This window comes from Lepidothrix coronata, unplaced genomic scaffold (genome assembly GCF_001604755.1).
Source record: "Lepidothrix coronata isolate B3197 unplaced genomic scaffold, Lepidothrix_coronata-1.0 Scaffold24, whole genome shotgun sequence".
Classification (NCBI taxonomy): domain Eukaryota; kingdom Metazoa; phylum Chordata; class Aves; order Passeriformes; family Pipridae; genus Lepidothrix; species Lepidothrix coronata.
The window spans coordinates 2,089,073-2,113,836 of record NW_016690204.1 but is presented as its reverse complement, the minus strand read 5'-3'; the positions used below and the strand labels follow the sequence as shown (position 1 = coordinate 2,113,836).

The 24,764-nt window shown below is 43.6% G+C and overlaps 1 protein-coding gene across 2 annotated transcripts in view; it reads right to left on the bottom strand.

Annotated features, from left to right (window-relative positions):
* Positions 1-24,514, bottom strand: part of CLUAP1 (clusterin associated protein 1) — a 61,505-nt gene extending 36,991 nt beyond the window's left edge. For both annotated transcript variants that reach the window (XM_017808932.1, XM_017808933.1), the window contains exons 1-8: positions 24,452-24,514; positions 23,878-23,989; positions 22,599-22,683; positions 18,883-19,062; positions 17,475-17,570; positions 4,619-4,702; positions 2,776-2,909; positions 1,218-1,359 (exon numbers count right to left, since the gene is read on the bottom strand). In XM_017808932.1, the coding sequence (XP_017664421.1) occupies positions 1,218-1,359; positions 2,776-2,909; positions 4,619-4,702; positions 17,475-17,570; positions 18,883-19,062; positions 22,599-22,683; positions 23,878-23,989; positions 24,452-24,473 (855 nt within the window). In that variant the 5' untranslated portion in view covers positions 24,474-24,514. The remainder of the gene's footprint in view (positions 1-1,217; positions 1,360-2,775; positions 2,910-4,618; positions 4,703-17,474; positions 17,571-18,882; positions 19,063-22,598; positions 22,684-23,877; positions 23,990-24,451) is intronic.
* Positions 24,515-24,764: the final 250 nt, after the last annotated feature.

Genomic DNA, 24,764 nt, shown 5'->3' with positions numbered 1-24,764 from the left:
GGCTCAGCCTGGAGAAAAGGAGGCTCAGGGGGGACCTTCTGGCTCTGCAACCCCCTGACAGGAGGGGGGAGCCAGGGGGGGTCGGGCTCTGCTCCCAGGGAACAAGGGACAGGACAAGAGGAAACAGCCTCAAGCTGTGCCAGGGGAGGTTCAGGTTGGACATCAGGAAGAATTTCTTCATGGAAAGGGTTGTTGTTAAGTATTGGAATGTGCTACCCAGGGAGGTGGTGGAGCCTCCATCCCTGGAGGTGTTTATAAGGAAGGACTGGATGTGGCACTCAGTGCTCTGCTCTGCTTGACAAGCTGGGGATGGGGCACAGGTTGGACTCAATGATCTCGGAGTCTTTTCCAAACTAAAGGATTCTGTGATTCTGTAACTCCAGGTGTAGCACAACCACCACACCCACCAGCATTGAGGTCCAAGAGGAGATTGTTCACTGAAACAGGTTTTCAACGAAGAACAGAACATACACTGGGTAAACACTGGGTAATGACTGTGAGAAGGATGAAAAGCCAGACAACAAAACATGAAGCTACAGGAAGCTGAAGCAAAGACTGGCTGAAAGCGTTGCAGTCCAGTAAACACCCAAAGAGAAGTCTGGAGCAAGACAAGACACAGATGCAGATTACCCAGGTGGAGAATCCCGCTGAACTGATGCAACTCAGCAAGCTGACAGAAAACAGAATTTCTGCCAAACAAAACTGAATTCCATGGGGGAAGATCTCAGCACATATGATCTCCTCACTGATGCTCTTTGCTGTTTCCTTTGCTACTGTGAGGAAATGGAAGAGCCTTGTGATGAGAAACCCCTATATAAGTTGTTGGCAGACAGTAAAAATAAGCACCCAATATCTCTTAGCACATGCACTGTACGTATGCACATGCACTGATTAACATAGGGTAAGCAAAGACTAGAAATGCTGAGAACCTTCTTCATGTACAAAAAAACATCAACTGAAAACAACTCAGTGGGTCAGAGACTGACAAGGGCCGTAATTACACTGGTCTAACTTCACTAACTCAGAAAATAAAGCTGTGCTGTCATGTTTGGCCAAGAGCTGTAACACCCACTGGGCTGTCCAGCACCTGCCATCACTCAGAGCTGGATCTACAAACAGTGATGTTGTTTTTGTGAAGGGGCACTGAAACATTTTCTGTTCTAAGGACAAGCACTTGGGGCTCTACAGTCCTGCTGACCGTTTCTGAGCTGTCTTACCTCAAACATCTCTTGCTCTGCCCGTCGATGATCATCCAGGAGTTGCTCCATGTAGGTCAGATTACGGAATTTTTCGAGGTAACTACTGTATTGTTTCTGCAGCTGCTCCTCAATCTTCTCGTACTCATCCATAAAAGCAGGACTGGGGAGAACAAGCACAAGCTGCTCAGTGAAATCTGCCTGGAGAAGCTGTAGCTGCCCCATCCCTGGAAGTGTCCAAGGCCAGGCTGGACAGACAAGGTCAAGTGGAAGGTGTTCCTGCCCCTGGCAGGGGGTGGAATGAGAAGGGCTTTAAGGTTCCTTCCAACCCAAACCTGGGGGGTTGGGCTGGGCTGGAACCACCCAAGTTCTGTGATTCTCTGATTCTATAAATATTGCCCTGCATATGCAGAATTCTGAAATGCACTTTTGGTTTTGCAGCTTCCCTTCCATGTCTGCTAAACCAGCCTCAAAGGCCCTTTTGTTTGTAAGGTTTTACACTGCTTCAGAGACCAAAAGCTCACTAAACCATCATGCAGAAACTACATAAAGCAAAAGGAAGGTTACTGTGCACCCACTACCATGACCTGTCACACAGGCACAAAGGCAGCATTTTGGCCCCTTTAGCAGGTGAATTTAAGTTAATTATGCTGTTGTTCCACAACTCCAAAAAATCAGTGTGTAGTGTGGCTGGTAAATCACATACTTTGCTGGGCACTTCCTTGCCACAAAAGTGTCCTGTGTCATTACAGGCATAATTAGACTTGTGTGATGAAGTGATGATGTCCTTAATACCACACAGCTAAATACTGCACCCTCAAAACCACTGCTGCTGCTTGATGCTTCACACCTACCCAATACACCTCCTCCAACACTGATCCAAAGGTGTGTGTGAAACAATGTCATTCCTTCCACCGCTGATTTTTTTAGTATTTCCCCTTGTATTCTTATATTAGGTCAGACTGTAGCTTGTATAAACCTGCAGCCTAATTAAGGGCAAGAAATCAACCCAAACTTTAAACCTGAATACCTTGATACCTCCAGTATCTGAAGGGGCCTACGAGGAAGCCAGAAAGGGATTCTTCCTCAGGAGCTGTAGTGATAGGACAAGGAGAAATAGGTTCAAACTGAAAGAGGGGAAATTTAGGTTGGATATATGGAAGAAACTCTTCTCTGTGAGGGTGGTGAGGCCCTGGCACAGGTTGCCCAGAGAAGCTGTGGCTGCCCCTGGATCCCTGGAAGTGTCCAAGGCCAGGTTGGACGGGGCTTGGAGCAACCTGGGCTGGTGGAAGGTGTCCCTGCCCATGGCAGGGGGTGGAATGAGATGAACTTTAAAGTCCTTTCCAGCCCAAACCAGTCTGGGATTCTATAATTCTACAGATTTTATGTCAGGGTATTCCACTGTTAGGATCAGAAACTGATCCCAACAAGGGATGCAAAATGAATTTTTTAACTGGTGGTTAAACTGGTGGTTTAACTGGTGGTAGAAGCCTCTGGGAACAGAGGGACTGTTTGCACTAGTTCCACTCTTTATGTTAAAACTCATTTATGCAACAGATAATCAGCTCATAATCTTTACCGAACACTTTGTAGAGTCTGTAGCCTCTTCTGGCTTCTTTCCAGTTCCAATTTTCGTTTTTCAATCTTGGCTTCCAAATTGCTTTCATCCAAAGCCACATTATTCAACATGTCTTTAGTCTTTTGGACTTGTTCCTAAAAGAGAAGGATGGTGAACCATGGCTGGCCCTGGAATAATTAGAATTATCTTTCAGATGCTGAACATCATTCTGTATAATTTCATCTGTGTTTATTCAAGTAGGCAATGGAAATTAAAAAGTTCTTTGTGACCAGGATAGTGAACTAGCTGGACACTTCTAAATTTAAAATACCTTATTTTTTTCAGACATTTTTAAAGAAGAAAATGAAAAAAAAAACCCCACAGCTTCAATTTTCCTTCTCACTGAAAAAGCAGTAAAAGATAGGTAGAAGCCTATCTTTTGGAATCATTAAGATCTTTTTGAAATCTGTCTTAATGGAATCACTAAGGTCTTTTCCAACCTTAATGATTCCACGATTCTATCTGCATAAACACAGATGAGAAATGCATTTATTCTTGGTATTATTTCAGGGAATTTTTGGTTTCCATAATTTTCTTTTCCTTTTCAAGGTAAAGGTCGCTTTTGTAAAGAACTTACTCTATCTGAATATCTCCATCCTTTTCTAAATCTTGTTTTATATGTTTTTTCAAACTATGGGAGGCATCCTGAACATTAACACAGGTGCTACAGGAGGGGGAAGTGGGAATATTCCAGCCCATGAGGATGAGCTGAGTACAGTCAGTGTGCTCATGCTCAGGAAACCACAAGCACCTTTTGAGGAAGAGAGAGAGAACTTCAGACTTGCAGAAATTCCAGTAGCAACTGCTGGTGCTGCTCAGCTCAAATAGGTCACTTAATTAACTGGGCCAGAATTAATTAGCTGAGGTACATGTTGTTGGAAGCCAATCAGTTTACTATGCAGCTTTTAGTTCATCAGTGCTACTGCTAGAATGCCAAGTGCATGTTAACAACCTTTAATATTCAGAGAGACTGTGAGCAGGAGCAGAAACATAAGATCACCTGGAATATCTACTGATTGGGCACTGGCTGTTTAAAGCTGCAACTCCACTCCTTGTAAGTCCACACCTGGACTGGATACAGTCTGCAGTTAACTAACTGATAGTAATCACTAGGATTTGATTAACCCCCCTCCTCACACAGTGCAGCAAAGTTTGGAAATTCAGGAACCCAAGCACTGGAGCAAGGACAGAGCTGCCATGACTGGGACAGACAGAAGTTCCTCCAAAATGAGAGCCACAACAATGCCCTGGCAGGGCACTGATCAGCACAGTGCTACTGATTAGTGCTGATTACTCTTCTTACCCTTTAGCTCAGCTATCCTGCTCCCAGAGCCCAGCTTCCCAACTCCAGAGGTACCAGCACATTTTGGGTCACCAAGGTCACTCCCTGACTCGGCAGAGTTTACACAGCTTAGACAAGGTGGGGGGATGCAGATTTCTGTGCTGATTTAGGCCATTTTTATCCCTTCTGTCCAGCTTTTGGGGCAAAGCTCCTAAGAGAGGCAGAGAATATGACTAAAATGTGTTTTCTCCCAAGAGAGAGGCCAAGTGCAGCTATTTGATGAAGAAATGTTTCTGCACATTGAACCAGCAGTCACATAGTGTGACAGTGCAGCAAGGAGGATCCTAACATCTTCTAGGTGCTGCTGCTAGATTTGTTCACCCTTTCTGCTGCAGGTGTGATTTCTGCCAGCTCATAGCCATCACTGTGCCTCAGCTCATTCACTGTTGACAAAAAGAGCTACGTCCTTCTTGCAGCAGAGAAATTATAATTTTTCAATGAAATAAATATAATTTTGCTTACCAGAACACTGTCAATGGCAATTTTCATCACCTTCTCAGCCTCATTTATCTCCAAAGGTCTGGCAATAGATTCTGTTCTTGCTTCCTATGAAATAAAAATACACCAATGTGTTTCCACGCTGCACAAAGCAGTAGTATGCAGAACTGAGGGTGATCAAGCAACAACGATGGGATCATCTGCATAATAAATGGGGTAGGATTTAGTGTTTATTCACCAAAGCTGAGATGATTTAAAGAACAGATGAGAAGAAGTCAGTTAAGTGAGGCATCTTTTCAAAACAAGGTTAAGTGCTACCTTCTGACTGCAAATGTTCCTGAATGCAGATTTTTGGCAACTGCCCTGGTTTTCCATGTGGAGCAAGGTATGCAAGGGGGCACAAAGATTCCTTCACCTTTACAACCACGAAAACAGCAGTGGAGGTAGATGAGCACACTGTCCCAAAAACTGTGGAGCCAGGAGGATTATGAAGCCACCAAACTCTGCAGGCAGCTGGGACAGTCAGCCCCAAGGCTGCCAGAGCTCAAGGAGTGTTTGGACAACGCTCTCAGGCACATGGTGGGATTGCTGGGGTGCCCTGTGCAGGACCAGGAGTTGGACTCGAGATCCTTGGGGGTCCCTTCCAACTCAGGATATTCCATGTGCCTCCTATGCCCCTGTGAAAATCGTACTCTGCAGATGTTTGGGCTTCTCTGGTTCTGACAAACAAGTGGTTCAAACTCCTCAAAGAACCTCAGGGATCCTTCCTTAGATCCCAAAGGATGGAAAAAGCCTTTTCCACTCTCAGGAGTTTTGAGGACACATGTGCTTAGGGGTGCACTTGTTTGATGTCTTAAACACTGACCTGGTCATTGTATAAAAACAACTGCTTTACTTGCTTGGTACTGGGAGGAGGAGAGAATTTTGCAGCCCAATGTCCTTAAAACCATCTCACGTTGGAAAAACATTCAGTAACATGTGGATAAATATGGAAAAAGCACCTCTCTAGAAAACACCCGACTAAGAACCTAAAAATGCTTTATACACATTACAACAGGCAAACCCAGCTTACTCCATGTGATAAATAAATAACTGGGATTCGTGAAACAAATGGGTGATTACATCCAAATAAAACAAACGGATTGTAAAACTTACTTACACCCCCATAAAGAAATAAAACAGACCCTTACAAGGTCAAGGGGCCCTGAAACCTCCCTACTATCCTAAGAATAAAATATGGTAGAACTTTAAATCTTTAGGCGCCTGTTCGTCCAAGAATGCAGGAATTATGACCGTTGTAGAGATAACCATTTAGCTTTAGCTGTAAAAAATCCATATATTAAATGCTTAGCAAAAACCTGTAGAATGTATATGATATAATTAATATGCATGAAGTAGCTAAGATAAATGCCAAATGTACACTGTAGTAGGGGTGCAGATTTGGGAAGTTTGTCCCCATTTCTGTCACCCAGCTGGCTGCTTGCTTTTACCATGTAATAAACTCCTGTTCAAAAACTTATAGAAACAAGACTGTGTTTATCACACTCCGTAATGAATTCTGGAAGTACATACAACAACTTTGCTAAAACCATGCCAGACACTCCAGATTGCACAGGGGCAGAGCCTGCTCCCTCCCCACCAAGTCAAGTCCAAGGAACTGCAGGGTGAACCCAACCTGGGAGCTCATCCAGCCAAAAAACCAAACCAAACCAAAACAAAACAGCTTTTTGTGCTGAGCATATTCCTCTGCTGGACCAAGTCTCTGAGCAATCCAACCACATGCTGCACAAAGGCTTTTTTCCCTGGCACAAGAAGTAGAAATATTATGCTGGAGAGAGTGACAGGAGTTACATCTGTGGGTGGCAGTGACAGCTCACACTGCCTGAAGTGCTTGTGAACATCCCTCTGTCCACAGAGAAATGCAAACTCCTAAGCAGAAGGTCAATTTGGATGAAAACAAGATACAAATAAGATACAAAGTCCTGAATAATTCCACAGGTAGATGCTTTTTGGAGGAAGATGGGCAAGAATAATGTAGCTGAGGAGCTATTTTGGGAACATCAAGCACCTCAAAAGCTCAGCAAAATCCCTCTTTATTTGTGAGGCCTTTGCCAGGACCAGCCTGGAGCAGACACTGCCCTGCCAACTGCACTTGGTTCTGACAGCAACACTGAGATCCCTGCCACTGAGCCAACACACCTCAAACCAAAGAGCAGGAGAAGGGAATTATTTTCCTTCCCGCTTGCAAAAGAGATAAAAGAAACAGTGAGGATTGTAGTTTTTAGTTATAAACAATTCCCTCACCCATTTCCCCTCAGTGAAACAACCCCGAACACACACAGGGCCCTGCACTGGGGGGTCAGGGCAGGGGACTGATGGTTTTACAGAAAATTCTGAGGATCTGCCCTTTAAAGTTGGAATAATTTGTGCAAGTTTAATCTTCTGCCTTCCCTCAGCTTCCTGTGACGTTTCCTGTACAGACACCACAGCCTTTGTGCAAAAATCCACATCATTTCCTACAACAGGGTTCAGTTCTACAGTCACAACTGCTTGAAAAAACCTGTTAGGGCATCCCAGAACAGGGGAAAGGCTGGAATTTGTATTTTCAGACTGTGGAATCGGGGTTAAACTGGAAAATCACAAGGTCAGGGCAATTAACCCCCTCACACCCCAAGAGACAGAGAGGAGAATCCTCTGGACACCCAGCTTGCCCCTAAAACTCTGCCTTCAAATGCACATTTTCCACTTCACTGGTACAAACAGTAGCATTAACCTGACTTTGACTCTTCGGAGGAGTAAGTTTAAGTGGAAAAGATATTCAACATAACAGAAAAAATATTAATATATAATGAAAATATAATGGAAAAAATAAATCTATTTTGAGACTATCAAAGCTGTGAACAGATTTTTTTGTGGATGTTTGTCACTGCTTCCCTGGGTACCCCTCACTGGGCTATTTCTTGTTATCCCATGAACACTCTCAAAGAGAAAACTTTTAGTTTTAATATCTCTTTTCAAAAGAAGGACCCTGCAACTGGCCATACAGAAGAGGATTAAAAGGAAGGTAACTCACATTAACAAGCCTGGATAAACATCCCACAAAGATCAGGAGGATGTTGGGAAAAGCACTTATTCTCAAATAGCAAAGCTGGTCAGTTTAAACACTGTAAGGCCATCAGCAAATTAAATAAAATGAATTTAACACAACCACTGTGACTATCTCTGACTTCCTGCATGAGCAAATAAAATATATTCTTCTTTCAGCCCAACTCATCCTCAGTGGTATCTCCTACCCAATATAAATACACAGAAAAATGACAACTGGGATTTTTAAAAGCCTGGCTTTACACAAAGGCACATCTGTTCTTGCTTAAATCTGTTGATACAAATAGGCTTTACCTGAAGGCAAACCCAATTTTCTGAATTTATCCGAACACTGGGTATTTCATCACCACTGGCTGTACTCACAATTCCTTGTGTTCAAAAAAAAAAAAGTGTGCAAATTAAAAATACAGCCTCGTTCATCTAATGTACTCTTTGTAATTAGGTGTACTCATCAGAATACACATTATGATACTCCAGAGGTTTCCTTTAAATTGACTGTTAAAAATAAGAGTTCTCAGGAGAGATCAAAAATACAGAAAAAATTATTAAGGCGAGAACAGTGATGGACTAAACCTGGTAATTCCAACTGCAGAAAGCAAACCTCCATGAAACCAGAGAGGTATTCATGAACAAGGGGATTGTTTATCACTTCCCAGAGCTTCTGTTCCAAGTGTCCAGGAGCTCCCTGGCTACAGCTTTATCTGATAAATACTGACTAAAAATCAGGGAAGCATGTGTAATATTATTTGTGATGAACTAATTAAAGACAATACATGAAAGCACACAAAAGACACCATTGGTGGTGTTGGTTATCCTCCCTGGTTGTACTATTTGGTGCTGCATGGAAAGGCTGAGACTAATTCCTCAAGTTTTGAATCTTACTTTGGACAAAGCCACCTGGAACTATATACAAATTATTGATTGGTTTAGACTCAAAACCTTTGTTTTCTTCGTAAATGAGAATTTGATTACAAAGCAAGATTTCTAATCAAAAGTTAGCTGACTGCTCAACACAGCAGCCCAGAGCCTGGCCTGCCAGGACATTCCCACGGGACATGGGGAGTTCACACGGAAGCCAGTTCTGCACAGATTGCACCAGTCTGGGCATCAAAAGTGAAATTTCCTTCAAGCAAAACGGAACTGCAGCCATTTCAGGAAATAACACTGATCTTAAGGCCTTCAAAACTCCATCTGTATAAAGCATTCCCTCATCTCTTTTGCTGTGTCCCCACCGAGTGATGAACCCTGGGCTCACACACCAGTGAGGGACAAGGCCACAGATTTGGGGAGCAGGAACCCAAGGTTGTGTCTTGAGATATCAGATGAGCAGCCAGATGTGAGGCAGAGGCCAGGAGCTGAGGTCCTGGGGTTTGCTGCAGCCCCAGCCCAGCACAGGACCACAAGTCACCATTCCTGCCACCACACCCGGGTGGGTGTTGCAGCACAGCTTCCAGCTGCCAACAGGTAACGAAGCCACTGGTTCATCTAACCAGGAATTCAATCTCACCCAGCAAACAACCATCCTGGAGGACACAAATACAGAGCTAGTGACCTTATCAAACCCTCCTGCAGCTTCAGTGCCAGACATCCAGCTGGCTCCAACTGAAAATGCAGGGAAGCAGGATTGCCTTTCCTGGCACTAAAGAACCATTCCACTGCAGCCTTAAGTTTTCTGAATGTGGAAACACGAGGACCTCTCTGCCCCTCCAGGATCCTTAGGGAATACCTATCCTTTACTGGAAGTATAACTCCTTTTAGTGTGTGTATCCTGGCCTGCATCCAAAGCTACAAGAGAGCTGTGGCTGCCCCATCCCTGGAAGTGTCCAAGGCCAGGTTGGACAGGGCTTGGAGCAACCTGGGCTAGTGGAAGGTGTCCCTGCCCATGGCAGGGGTGGAACTGGATGGGCTGCACAGGAATGTCACGGGCAGGAGGATGCTTCCACCTCTGCAAATGCACCCACCACTTCCCCTGCAGGGAATTTTCCCCCAGGAGCCTGGTACTCAGTTAACAACGAAGAGCCACTACTGCAAAACCCGTTCTGCAAATACGCCCACTGAGGTATTTTCAACTGGTGATGGTTTTCCATTGTTACGGACCAAAAATTTATAAACCCCCTTCCTGCTTGCTTCATGTGTGCATAAATGGATGGAATTCCAACCTGCAGGAAGGAACCAAGGCAGGTAATTAGGCATGACCAGCACACAAGTGGCTGATGACAAATGTGGTGCGATAAACGTATGTACTGATGTGCTCGAAGTCTGGCAGAGGTTTCTAAACACCTTTTTTGTGGTGAAGACCAGAAATGAAAGCTTTTTTCTAACACACTGGTCTTGCACCACAGAGAATTTGTGCCCCATCCCTGGAAGTGTTCAGTGCTGGGTTGGATGGGGTTTGGAGCAACCTGGGCTAGTGGAAGGTGTCCCTGCCCATGGCAGGGGGTGGAATGGGATGGGCTTTAAGGTCCCTTCCAACCCAGACCAGTCTGTGATTCTTTCTATGGGTTTTTGACCACAGGTAAAATTCTTCTTTGTTTTTCAGGAATTCTAAGCCTGATGAATGCAGAAGTGACACTGCCACTGTTCCCTTCAGCCTCAATCCAGACAGCATTACAGCCCCTGCTCCCTGCAAACAGGTTTGGCAACTCCAGCTGTCCAGGCAGGCCATAAAGCTCTCCTTTTGAAGAGTTTGTTGTTCAGGGAGTTCACTAACACACACTGGGATCATATTTGGCCAATACAGGGAATGGATAATTAGGCATCATTATATAGGAACAGGAAGTCTCGTGAGGGACATTAAAAACAATCCAGAGCTTCTGAAGGAATCTGACCCTTCCCAAAAAACCCTGTTTTCCCCCTCAAGAGATTAAAGGTACCGATAATTGAGAATTTTGCTGCTTCCAGGCTATGCTGCTTGTTTTCATGCTCATCTCAGCAGTCCTCAAAGGGAATCCATGGAGACATCTCCCTACTCAGCAATGCAGGGTCTCAATCACAGTGCCCAAAGCCCCGGCTATCCCAACATGTAAAAACCACATCACAAGGAGATCTGAGAGAAATGACGGGAAAACATCATTTTCCTGTGAACCAAAAGAACCAGAAAGCCTGCCCAGACAGATCAGAAGTCACCTGCACATGTGGTTCTGCTGAGGCAGGAAAAGGAACTTTAGTGTTGTGGCAGGCACCAAGTTACACTGCTCTGGTCCCTCCCCACACACTCCACCAGGTCTCTTCTGGGTCAAGAGCTGATACCACTGATTCACCCTCAGCTCACAAACTCCAGCATGTGCTTCCTGTGACCTTCCTACACCCCCAAAATCCTCACCTGCAATTTACTTAGTGTAAGGATTGATGACACGCTGCAGTGGTAAAGTTTGGATTAGTCCTCAGCATTACCAGGTGTCACTTCATGGGTCCTTAACCAGGTCTGGGGTGTCTCCTCCAGAGTATGGGAAGATGACAATGAAGACCTCTCTTCTAGAAGAGCAGAAGTGAAGCCTGTGAGTGGAATTCCTAATAAAAACAGATAGAAATGGCCTTGGGCAGCACGGGCAGTGGGAGATTGCTGGTTGTCTTTTAAAGGAAAAAGGAGGAGTCGTCACCAAGAGAACAAAACACCCAGTCAGACAAAAATCTTTTCAGCTTCTCCTTCTTATCCACATTCTTCTGCAACAACATTAGAAATGGAATTTCCTTACCTTATATAAAAAAACTTCAGGAAGGGTTAGGATTTTCTTAGAGGAAAAAAAAAACCAACAAAAAGGAGTGCATTTTTCAGGAGCATCTTTCAGACCTCAAGGACACATAAAGACATCATGGAAAGCTGCAGCAAAGGTGGCAGCAAGAACTGTCCCCCAAAGGCAAAGGGTAAACTTTTCCTACAGCAAGCACTGCCATACAACTTGGGTTTCCATTCCCAGGAAAGCTCAACCAGGGGAGTGGCTGTTGTTTTCATGGAATCCTGGGATCACAGAGTGGTTTGGGTTGGAAGGGAACTTAAAGCCCATCTCACTCCAACCCACACCTTCCACTAGACCAGGTTCTGTTTGCAGCAACAGAAATATCGGGCGGATCACTTTGGGCAGGAAAAAAGGCATTTTAAAGACCTAAAAATACCTAAAATCATTGTCCTTATGTTTAAGTCAGCACATTTTCCTCTTCTGGAATTAAAATTTTGACATGGCTATCCTCTGTGTCTCATGAATAGCAATAATGAACAACCAAAACCTCACCAGATATTCAGAAGACAGTGTTCCTGATTTAGCTTAATTAAGTGGAACTTCTTGCAGGCTCACACAGGTTTCGACAAATGCTGTGACATATAAAAGACGGTTCAGATGGGATTTTCTTCCTTGCCAAACTAGAATGGCTTTTTAAAACTAGTCTAGAACTGAGCTATAAGAATTCAGATCTTCCAGCTACCACTGCATTGACACAACTGGTCCCCAAACCAGCAGGAGAAATGTTCCACCCATCAGTTTACAGCTGATGCCATGTCTTCAAGCTGAATACTCCTGGGAAGTTCACACAAAATACACCCATGTAGCACACAACCACGGTTATGGACAAAGCAATCTATAGCACAGTATTAATCCAATTTTATATTAGAGCTGCAAGGGTTAATTTTGGCTTCCCACTTTCCAACAAGCCCTACTCCTCATACTGATAGGTTAGGTTTGGGTCAGAAGCAGGACAGTTCAAAAACTCTGAAGTAAACCAGGTGATTCTCCAGAGTTCTGGCAATTTCAAGATATACATTTCCACTAGAAATCCTACTCGTGGCAGTTTCATAACCAGAGCCCGGGAAATGAGAGAAATTAGTTTATCAGCCTCCCCCAGGCAGTGTCTGGTACCCAGAAGCAACATTTGGCAGACGGAAAAACGCTCCCAACATTCCAAATAATATAATTCTTTCGCAGCTCAGCTCCCAGGAGCCGGGAACGGCGCAGCCACCTCCCAAATCACATCTCCCTCTCCCCGGAGTGGGCGTCAAACCGCAGCGGGAGGGGAGGGCAGGGAGGAAGGGCTCTCTTTAATCAAAAAGCTGGGAATAAAGAGATCCAAGTTAAACGTCCTCAGTGACAGCTCTCTGTGCTGTAACTAACCCTGTCTGGGCTCTGCAGTTGGATCTGAGTGCCTCTGGCTCTCCGAAGAGTTTAATTCCAGCATTTCACGGCTGGGGTCAGTAACGCGAGTCCCGGTGACTTGCATCAGTTTTGGAACAAGCTGTGGCATCCATAAAAATAACACTGGGAGCAGTGCCCTGTTCTTCCTTCAAAATTCACCCTCCAGAGACCGGGAAACGCTTTATCTGGCTGTTAAAAGCTTTAATCTACAAAACTCAGAAATTACTTTATTTACATGAGTGGATGCAGAGAATAAGCACTTTGTTCAAGGTCACAGGCGGAAAAAGGGCCAAGAGGAGCATTAGAAAACAAACCCTATGCATTGCTCGTCCTCAGCACAAGCTACACACCCTAAAAAAAAAAAAAGATTATTTTCACTTTTCTTCAGTTTTATGGGGCTTAGAGCTAATTAAGTAAAATGCAAACAACCTCGAGGTCAGAAATCTTTCTGCCTGCCACCAGCACGAAGGCAGTTTTCTTCTGGAATTTTTTTGCTTCATTATCTTCCTTATTGTCCAATAATTCAGCAAGTCTAAGCAGAGCAGCTTCCTGACAGGCTCCTGCTAATGTGGCCACAGGACCTCTGGCAGATGCAGGGTGGGAAGCACTTGGAGTCAGGCCAGGGTTAGAAATAGCCAGGAATTTTTCCTTTTGGATGTCCAATGTAGGATAACTCAGGAGCACCCTGAAAAGGCTCATTACTGGTTTTTTTTGGAGCTAAGGAATTATTGGGATCACCTCATCACCCCTCCTTCCCCCCAGAGGTTAATCTGGCCATTTCCCCCACTTTGCCATTTTTTTAGGATACAGAGGACCACTGGCTTTTTCAACATCTTTGTCCACGTCCAGGATGGCAGCACTCAGCTGTGGAGGTCCCAAAACCCAAAGTGAATCCATAGGGAAGCAGTGCTGCATTTGGCCCAAGTACTGACATTAATTCTCTTGCTGCTTTCCTCGATTTTGGGCTTGGCAGCCTTAATCACAGACTATTTTCAACTTCATTTTCTTCATTCATTTAGTACAGTGTAGGAAGACAGAGAAAGAAACCCAAACAAAATTTTCCATCTCCACCTCAAATCCAAATCAACCTCCACCTTCCCCATCCCCCCCAAAAAAGCAGAAAACATATTACAAAAAACCAGAACTCAACATGCCTAGTTACTCTTCCAGGGAAATATTCTGAAAATTAAGGTTACACAGCAATGCAATGCAGACAAAGTGCCCCTGGCAGGAAAGGAAACAGTGAAGACCAAGACATATTTCTCTGTACATGGAATTTGCTTTTCATGTAGGGATCTCACAGTGTGGTACCAAAACTCATCCATCAGCTCCACTACACCCTACCAATCCTACCTGCAACTTCTGTGCTCCAAGACCTGGACCAGCAAGACTGGAAACTGAAAATTACCTTCCAAATGTAAGGTTTAAATGCATTTTAAAATAACAATTCTGTGTTTCCTCCACTGCACTGCCACAAGACATCAATAACCTACACTGTGCTCATTCACAGCTGGGCTGGAAACACACAGCTCCCATGGAATTCAGTAATTATATTGTGATTTTCATCTGATGAGAAGACTATAATTTGGGGGTTTGATTTGTTTTTTGTTTTCCCAAAAAATTTAACATCATAGTCTGAATTCAGAAAAAAACCTGTAGGATTTGTTTCTTCCTCTGTCCTTAATTAAATGTCCTTTTTTTACACTATAAATTAACTTTGGAAGCAGTTTGCACATACAGAAGAACTATCTATTCAGTCAGGGAATAATGTATTTGCAAAGGCATCAGAAAGGCAGAGAACCACATTTCCAAGAAAACAAAACCAGACTTAAACTCTTCCCCAAAAATATGCACATACATTTACAGCACTATCTATCTCCAATACATCTGAAAGAACCATTCCCTTAAACTCTTCTCTAGCTGAAATCTGTTTTCATTCAGAAAGTAATTTATTTTAAAAAAGTGTTTCATGACTTGAAGCAATGAAATTTATTTAATGTATAAACCCTTTCTACACAGTTCCTACACAAATTATGTACAAAAAGACTCCAACAGGGAAGGTAAAGGTTGTTGCACAAATTAGAGTCAACATTTCTAAAGGAAATAATGAGTTTTACTTCACTTATCCCCAATGATCCTTCCCCAAAAGCTGTTCAGACTACAAAAACAGACCTAGACAACCCATTAGTGCCAAATGCTGGCATTTCCTTCACAGTTCCTGGAAAATGAAGCCATCTTCACTTAGGATAGAAACAACATACATCACCAGCCTGTGCAAGCCTAGGTAGGAAGAGCCTTCATTTAAATATCTGGAAATGAATGGATTGGAAAAAGAAAGAAAAAAGAGGTTTGGGGAACACAAACCTCCCATGTTTTCAAATTCATTTAAATGCTATCACAGCTGTTGATGCATTTTAGTCCATGCAACAGGTACCAGGAGATAAAATGGAATGAAAAAATAAACCATACTGTTCTAAACCCCTTTAACAGTACAAACCCTCTGCCAGTGCCATTTACTGTGAGCATTAATTAGCCATGCAGTGCCAAAAGAAAATAACCAGTGGAAATCAATAATCTGCACATTAAAAAAAGAATAAAAGTAACCTTATATTAATGGCAATTAATTTGATATTGCCAACAGAGCTCTAATTCCCTACACGAAGCCAGAATTAACTGCAGTTCTCCTACTGCCCACCTGGAAGCAGGTGGGAAGGGCAGGTAGAAGATGCCATCCCTGAGATCTTCTGAGCACCTCAGCAACCCTATGAAGGATGCAGGGAAGGTGTAGGAGATGTGGAAGGGCAATTCCTCACTGCCCTCAGCACTGGCTCTGTGACAAGAAGCCCAGGCCCCACAGTGGTGGAAGAAAACAGCAGCAATGGGCTCCAAGCCTCTCCTGTGAGGAGCAAATTTCACCCTTCAAGTGAAAGGCAGAGTTGGGGGCTTATAATTAAAGAAGGAAAACTGGAAAAATTCCATTGAAAAACTGGTTAGTGCAGCATCAGGGATTTTTACTTGAAAACTGTTGGCTTCTTTCCAGGCTCAAGTCCCAAATTTGTCACATGCTTATATACCAAACTTGATAACTTAACACACCAGCCCAAAGTGGGCCCTTCAGGTTTAACAAATCACTGAAGAAGGTTGGAACCAGCCACAAATCACAAGAAACAGAGCATGAAAGCCTCTTCTGCTGCTCTCTGGAGGTTCTCACCACGCTGTGTCACCTTTTGCCTTCAGGAGATACACTCAGAGCTAATGACACAGAAGCAAAGGTCATCTTTCCCAGGACAGGACTTCTTAAGGACTAGTCCTGTCTGTCAAACCTTTCTGCAGAATACCTGCACAGGATTAGTTGTTCCTGTCCTGTGCACTCAGCCATTGTGCCACAAGAAACACGTGCTCACTGCTCTGTCTAAGAAACACCATCCTTTTAGAAATGGCACCTTTGAAGATTCATTAATGCACCCAGTGAAAAGTGGCGGCACTTCAGGACTTCCCTCATCTCCTGATTTTTCATCCCATCCTTTCAGCACGCTGCTCTTGTGCCTGTCCCTTTGCCAGGGCCCAGTTCTAAAGGCAGCTTCCTAAAAGCTGTGATTTAAAGTGGCTAAACAATGCCCAATTCCAAACCAATGCTGGAGTATTTTTTTAAAAATGATGCCTTATGCTGACCTATATTTGACTTTTGAGTGGAGTTATAAGGACACTGTACCCAGAACAAAAAAGTTCAATGCTCCATAGCAAATACTAACACATCATGTAGCATTTGTGTGAAAATTAAAGAATTAAGTAAAGAATACAAGATGAGAAGTAACTGATTAACAGTTTTGTGAAAATTGTGTACACTGAATTAAACTGGCTTATCACTTCTGTCTGTTGAAATATTAATGTCCTTCACACAGTGGCATTATCATGTACAGATCCAGCAGAAAAGGCAGCGTTCCATGGATAATCTTCCCAGTGTTATTCCCCACCCTTTGAAACACTTGTACTCCGTTAGACAAGGATCTGGGAGCATTAATAGTGGAGGCTCACAGTTCACAGCTCTAAAGGGTGCACTTCCTGCAGCTCAGATACTGCAGATCTGACCATTTCCAACAACGGGCAGGGTTTCTCTTTTTTAAATGTCCATTTTCAGAAAATGAATAACCCCCAGCACTGCAGATAAGTGCACTGAAGAAAATAACTGCAAGATTTATTGGCAGTGTTTCAGGACACTTCCCTGACTTCATGCACCAGCTTGTGATCTCCCAGCTAAGCTGAAGAACATCCACCCTACAGACCTTCAGCTACTGACCCAGGAATAATGAGTCTTACCCTTGGAAAACTAAGGGCATTAATCATTTATCTTTATGAATATATCCCTCCCCACCACTACAATGTGCACATGAAGTTAGTATTTCCAAACAGTTCAACAGAGAGTATTTCAGTTTCCTGCTAAAGAGAAAATGCCAAACCCTTCTCTCAGGCTTTCTGCAATCCAGGCACGAATACAAGTGGGAAGGAAATGCAAACTGTCAGACCCATTCCTTCAAACTCACCCAATATTCATGGCAGATGCAGCCATTAAGGATCACTGATATTTTTTTAACCTTTTCCTTTGCAGCAGTCAGTGAACACAAGTTTTTCCACACTCTCCAGTGTGTACTCACCCTTAGCTCCATTTCTTTGCCAAGTAAGTCATACAGAACTGCTCCTTTGGAGGTGATTTCAGAAGCAAGCTGTCTAGCTGCCTTCAGGTCAGCAACCTGGGAACACAACAACAGCACTGGATAGAAGAGAATTCCCAGTATCACAAAGAAAATCCACAACATTTATCAAGGTCAAAAAAAGCAAGAGAATTCCCAGTATCACAAAGAAAATCCACAACACTTACCAAAGTCAAAAAACTTCCACAGTATTGAAGAAGTTGTGCAGTGGAATCTGAGTGAACCAGTCTCTTGGCTTTAAAATAATCTAGATGAGGCACCAGTCAGATACAGGTTTTGGGGCGAAACATCAGCCACTTCAGGCCAACAAAAAAACCCCAACAACTCTCCTTACAACTGTGACTCAGGCAATTGTTGGTTCATGTGCTGCCCAGGACAAAGGAAACATCACCTTTTTCATATGCAAAAGTAAAAAGTTTATATACCAAAAGGTCTGTGACCAGCATGTAGCATAAGTAATGAATACTGATCATCTACAAGTGGTTTATTTTTCCAGAGAGACACGTCAGACTTACACAGAGGAAGAATCAGCTGAGGGTCTGACATCTTCTCAAGAATCACAGGATCACGGAATCATGGAACAGTTTGTGTGGAAGGGACCTTAACGTTCATCTCGTTCCACCCCCTGCCATGGGCAGGGACACCTTCCACTGGCCCAGGTTGCTCCAAGCCCCGTCCAACCTGGCCTTGGACACTTCCAGGGATCCAGGGGCAGCCACAGCTTCTCTGGGCAACCTGTGCCAGGGCCTCCCCACCCTCTGAGCAAAGAATTCCTTCCTAACAGGCAAGCATGACATAGTACAGCTACAAAAAAATCAAAACCTAAATACATTAGACTATAAAAGAGGTGCCAAAGCTAACAGAAAACAGTCACAAGAATTCCTCTTATTTAACAAAGTGTTGGGTTGTTTTTAATATCTAGAGAGGCTGTTTCTTAAATATCTATAAATGGCATTTATTTTGAGGGCTTGAACAGCATTGATGTCTGTTAGGGTAACATGAAGATTTCCCTTTCCTTCAATGCAAATGGGCTCAAAACTAATTTGCAGCCAGTATTTTGCAAGCTCCTCTTGCTGCAACAAGGTTAGTAGGGAGAAAATACTCTTTATTCCGGCCTACTCCAACATTTCTATGATTTCAACAGCAGTGGAAACCAAACAGGATAAATTCTGTGCCACTGTTGCATTGTATTATGCTTCTGGTTGAGAATTCAAATCATAAAATCCCAAAACCTCAACTACTGAAACTGAGCTCGAACCACACCTTCCAGAACATGCCCCGCTGAAGTTTCAGCTAGAAAATGGGTTTGTTTTTCCCTGCCCAGAACAGGAGTAAGTACAGGTTTCCTTACCTTTGAGCCCAGATCCAACTTGAACTTGGCAGAGTCCTCCTCCCTGAGGTCTGCCCGCTGCCCCCCCTGGGTGTGCATGGCCCCGTAGAGCACAGAGGTGACCTTCAGCAGCTCCTTCACCGCGTACCCATCGGCCTGGTACAGCTTCTTGGTGTTGAGCTTGAGGTGAGCTTTGGTAGCCTTTGGGGAGGAGAGAGCGAATTCATCATTGGCAGGAACAAACCCCTCGTTTACCTCTTCACCCCAAAGCTCTCTGCGGGGTCATCGCCCCCGGAGGTGCAGAAACAACCCCCCCTGTTTGGACACACCAGTCTGCCTCGTCACGGGCCTGATATTTCCAGAAGAGAATTTTTCTGAAACCTGTGCCCTTCCTGCACGTCAGAACAGCTGCAGAAAAAACCTCAAACCAGCCATTATTTCTTCCCTGCACTAAGAGAAGCGAAAAACCTGTGCACCACTTAAACTCAAATTGAGTGTAAGTGGAAAGTAAGTGCTGCCCAGGTCTTGTGATGATGCTGTAGAGAGGCAAATCTCACCCCTGATGAGTTGCAAGAATAAGATCAATTATCCTAATTTAACTGTCTTCTCTTCCAGCAGCACCTTCAAAATATTGTATTGCTTCTCTCAAATTTTTCCCTGCTATGATATGGGTAATTTTATCCCCTTGTCTTCCATCTCTGAAAAGTACAGATAGACCAGTATGGAAAAAAAACATTAAAAGTTACAATCTTATTTTTTTATATTTCAAAATAATAAAGGGGAAAAAAGAGCATCTGTCACAGAAAGGACACAAATGTTGCTCTTGAAATTCCTGACTAATTTATATTATAAATGGTCACAAGGAGCCAACACAAATTTCAGGGAGCCTTCCTGGTGGCATAATTAAAAAAGGAAGCAAACAAAAAGCTGATCACCAGTTACAAATACAAAAATTAAGCTTAAAAATGACACATTAAGCAAAAAATGACTTACCATCTTCTTTTCGGCGTGTTTTTAAGATTAAAGTTCTGGTAAAATGTTTATCCTGTGGAATATCCCACTCAGTGGCAGAATGAATCTAATCATGGGTTAGATTATACAGCTTTGGTATTACAGTGTTTCTGGAAGTAATTCACACTCCCCTTGGGCTCTGACAGACCAGAACCTTCAACCTGGGGGTGAGAGACTCAAATATTACAATATTTGGCACAAGTTTTGCCCATGAGCTTCACCTCACAAGGTTCTGCACTGAGCTTCACTGAATAATGGGCTGCAGGAAAGAATTCCTGTGAAAATAAAGAGAGAAAGGGCCACATCTCAAACCATGGATTTAGCTCCAGCTTTTCAAAGGACCTGAGGGAACGGCTGGAGCTGTGCCAGAGATAAAAACAGAGGGTAGTTGGGCACTGGACAGGCTCCCCAGGGCAGGGGTCACGGCCCCAAGGCTGCCAGAGCTCAAGGTTCCAACTCAAGATCTTCTGTGATTCTGAGATTCCTGAAAACTGAAGTCCAAACTTCCAGAACAGGCTACTGATGTTGTACACCCCCAGCTGGGGGAATATAAGACTCACAGGACAAAGATACCTAATTGAAATTTTTGATCAGAATGACCTCAAATGAGCCAACATACAAAGTGGAAAGCCAGGTGTGTTCAACTGCCTTCCCTTTCAGCAGGAGAAATCTAAAAAACTCATGGTAGAAACAACAGGTATTAAATTTTAAGAGAAATGTGCCATTAAATTGACATACTCTACTACACATCCCCCGTGCAAACATAACTGATGCCCTAAATCATGAAGGACGTTGTTAAAGGCAGAAATTCTGATTTCAGCTCCACTCGAAATTCAGCTCTCCCAAGACAGAAAAATCGATGTCTAGTAAGAGGGAAAAAAATGGTTTTTCACTCAAACACTACTTAAAAAATAAAAAGAGAAAAAAATACATGGCCAAGTATGTATATTTTTCAGACTGGCACAGTGGCACTGCTTAGTCAAGAAGGTAACTTCATATTTGGAAAGCTCGAAACACTCACCTTTTTTATAACAACTCTAGTTTGAAAGAATAATGAAAATTCACCTCTACTTGTTCTGATGATCAGATTATTAAAATGCAATAGAAAATATAAACACAGAGCAAGAATGGCATCAACAGCCAGAATTTCTCTTACCTTTACAAGCTGTTTATTATTATCAGAGAGCCAAATTCTGACTGTGATGCCTGACTCTTCCAAAAGAAATTTGGTACCTTGGTTTGCTAAGTACGTTTTCACGGATGTATCTCCATGGGATAAACTCATCAGTGGCTTTTTGTTGCACTCTACTTCAAATTTGGATCCCAGGGGGCTTGAGCAGGAGCCAAGTACTGAGCCCCACTAACTAATGCTGGGGAAATGATTAAAAACCCACCTAGGACAACCCTGCAGACACTTCAGGAACTTTTGGCTCTGGAAAGGAGACATTGGGTAAGTTCCCACCGTGAACACAGAGCAATACCTAATTTGTGTGGAAAATTAACACCTCTTTGGGTCTTGTTCAGCAAAGGAGAGCAAAGCCCCAGCTGTACTTCACGATGATGAATCTACCCTGGTATTCTCTTCTCAGACAAATCTGTCTCCGTCAAATCTCACATCTGCCTCCAGATGCATAAAGCCATTAACTCCTGGGGAAGATAACTCTGAATTCCATGGGCAGTGAATTATGAAAGAAATGATTAAAAGCTTTTCTCAACCTGAAAATGCTGAAAACCTACAATAACCCCCCCATTAACTTGTAAAATTAACTGAGACTAAGTGCAGCATGATTAAAGAAATTTCCATTAGTTTCATTTTCTGAACCATAATATGTAATTCTTCAAAACCCTTGGGATTTCTTGCATTAAATCAGCTATTAAAAGGCAAATGCATGCATGACATTATTTCTGAGTCCATACTTGTCCCTTGTTAAATGTCCTTGACTTGAATTTTCCTATAATTCCAAACAAAATAGATCTGATGGTGCTCCAGGCCTCAAAAAGTGCATTCTGATATATACAGGAAAGTACCATGCTCTGAATATAACAAAATTAAGAATTAAGAGCATTTATGGTGCACACACTTCACAAATGAGAAGGAAAATATGGTTACAATGTAATCTTACTGTATTTTAAAAAAATCTAAGTATTATAATGAATCTCAGGTATTAGCATAAAGACTTCCATTGCTTCACCTGCAACCCCAGTAAGTTCTTTTTATATAATTAAGAATGTTATCTAAGTGGATGATAACAGCAAAGGCTCACGCTGCACCAAAATAACATGAATTAGATGAAGAACAATGTTATTTTACTCCCTGAGACTAAAAAATTTGATGGCCCAATTCAAGCATAATTCATGCATAAAAGGTTTGAGCTGAGAAAAACATGTGCTTTGATCCCTGAGAAGGCTCATAGGACATATACCAATACATGATTCTATATCACAATGAAGGTACCAGAGGTTATGACTATTCAAGCACAAAAAAGAATCAGGCACCCAAAGTTGGCAAAAAATAGGATGGTATCTCTTCTAAAACACTTTAAATGGCTTCAAAACATTTCCTGTTCTTCTGCTACCTTTTTATAAATAGCAAGGGATAAGGATATTTTTCTAGCTTTGCAGGGAAAGTGTAAGGGGTTAAGAGGGAAAGCACTAAAGCTGACATGGAACCAGGACTTCAGATATTCATATTTTTAGGATTTCAGGCTGTTCCTGAGCAGACTCACCATGAACTGAGCTACGGCCTTGATGAAGAAAACCCGGTCTTGTTCTGTCTCCACATCAGCAGGAATATCAGTCTGAGGTTCATACCTACAGAAAGAAGGGGGTATAGATTCTGACAAGAAATACACGTGCAATATCAATGAGACTGGTCCATTTGTGAGGCAAAAATCAAACAAAACAAGCATGGACAAGACTGGCAAACAAATGTTTAGTTCCTGCTGCAGAATGGGGACCCAGGGATGCACACGGGGGGCGTGTGTACAAACTGCAAAATCTGTAAAACCTGACACAAAATCTGTAAAACCTGACACACTACCCAGGTTCATACTCAGACATCATTTCAAACACGTTACTTTCGCAAACAAAACTCGCAGAAAAGCAAACTGAAAGACTGTAAAATGCCTTAAAAAGACCACGAGTGAAATGCAGAAACTTCTAGAAGTCGCCAGCCTAAAGGAACAAGGGAGGAATAAAAGCAAATTCAGAATTTGGACCCTCAGGGTAACATCAGCATTTTAAAGGCTATTTAGGTAACTTAATGCGAGTAATTTTGAATGGTTCTAAATATTTCCCTATTTTGTTACAAGAGTATTCAGCAAATTTCAAACAGCTTGCTAATTAAACTTAATGGATACTAATGAGTAGGACGAATCCAGGCCAAAAAACAGCAATCAGGCAAAGGGTTGTGTCACTGTTGTGTTTTCAATTGCAATATTCTACCTTTTGAGGAGCTTTAAAAAAAATAGCGGGGGAGAGAAAATAATGTATAATTTGATTAACATGTCAAGATTCAGAAGTATTTAGCTGAAGTCTGTTAATGGGTTAAGTGGGTGTAAAACTACAAGTGGACAGTAGTAGATTAGGATGGAATCATTTTATTTCTTTTAAACATGTTGTGGATGTGGGACAATACCAGTCTCAACCAACAGTTGTAGCAAAAAGGCAAGAACTGGCTGTATCTTGGGAAGTTCTCACTACAGATTACCCTGTTTGGGTACATGGGCAGGGTGGTGATGGAGTCTGAAGAATACAGGAGAGAGACACTTTTGAATCAGTGCTCCCACTTTCTGGGTGAAACCAGCACTGAGTCATTGGATCTTCTACTCCAGGCGCTACAATTAAACTAAAAACCTGCTAACTACCACACTTCTACCTGCTATTTAGAAGAGCAGAGCTCAAAGAATGACTAAATGTCATTATATTTCACACCAAACCATCAGCTCCAAGGCCACCCTCCACATCCCAGCATCAGCCCCAGCATCTGTTGGCCTCATCACCAACCTTTTCACCAGCCACAGGAGCACTTCTGACACAAGCATGAAGTTTGGGGTGTGGAAATTCTCCATGGATATGAGTCGGGGATACCCCAGCGCCCTCATCATCTCGGTAAAATCTGAAAAACAAGCAAGGGATTCCTTCTAAATATCAGACTGGGGCTTTGCCAGGAGCTCCATCTCCCACAGCGTGCTGCTCGGTTCCCGTGAGATCTGCCCCGTGAAAAGCACTGCTCAAAAAATAAACGTGAATAATTAAATAATATAATTTCAACAGAAAACACGGCTGAGTGAAAAAAGGTGAGTTTTTAACGAGATTCACCGGGCTGAAACGATGCTGAACTGCTTGTCTTTACAAACACACTTTAAAGGACGGGCTAGGGGGCCCCCCCAGTGCAGGGCTGTGCTTCCCCCCCTCAGCGGGGACCCTCCCAGAGAAGGCTCAGCCCCCCCTCCCCGGGGCACCCCGACCCTCCCGCCCGCCGGCAGCTCCGTGTGCGGCCCGGAGGAGCCGCGGGGCCCGCTGGGGCCGTGGCGGGGGTGCCCGGTCCTGCCCATCCCGGCCCCTCGGCCGCTCTCACTGCGGAGGTCGCGGAACGACATCGCCGGGCCGGGACCCGCGGCCAACGCGGCTCCGGGGCAACGCGGCTACGGCGGCGCGGCGGGGCCAAACCCCGCGGGAAGCGAAAGCGCGGCGGGTCGGCCCCGGAGTCACGGAATGCCGGAATCGTTCAGGTGGAAAAGACCTCCCTGCCTTCTGACATCACCGATTCCAACCGACGGCCCGTCACCAACATGTCAAGCAGACCGTGGCACCAAGTGCCGTGTCCAGTCTTTCCTTCAACGCCTCCGGAGACGCTGCCTCCACCAGCTCCCTGGGCAGCACATTCCGAT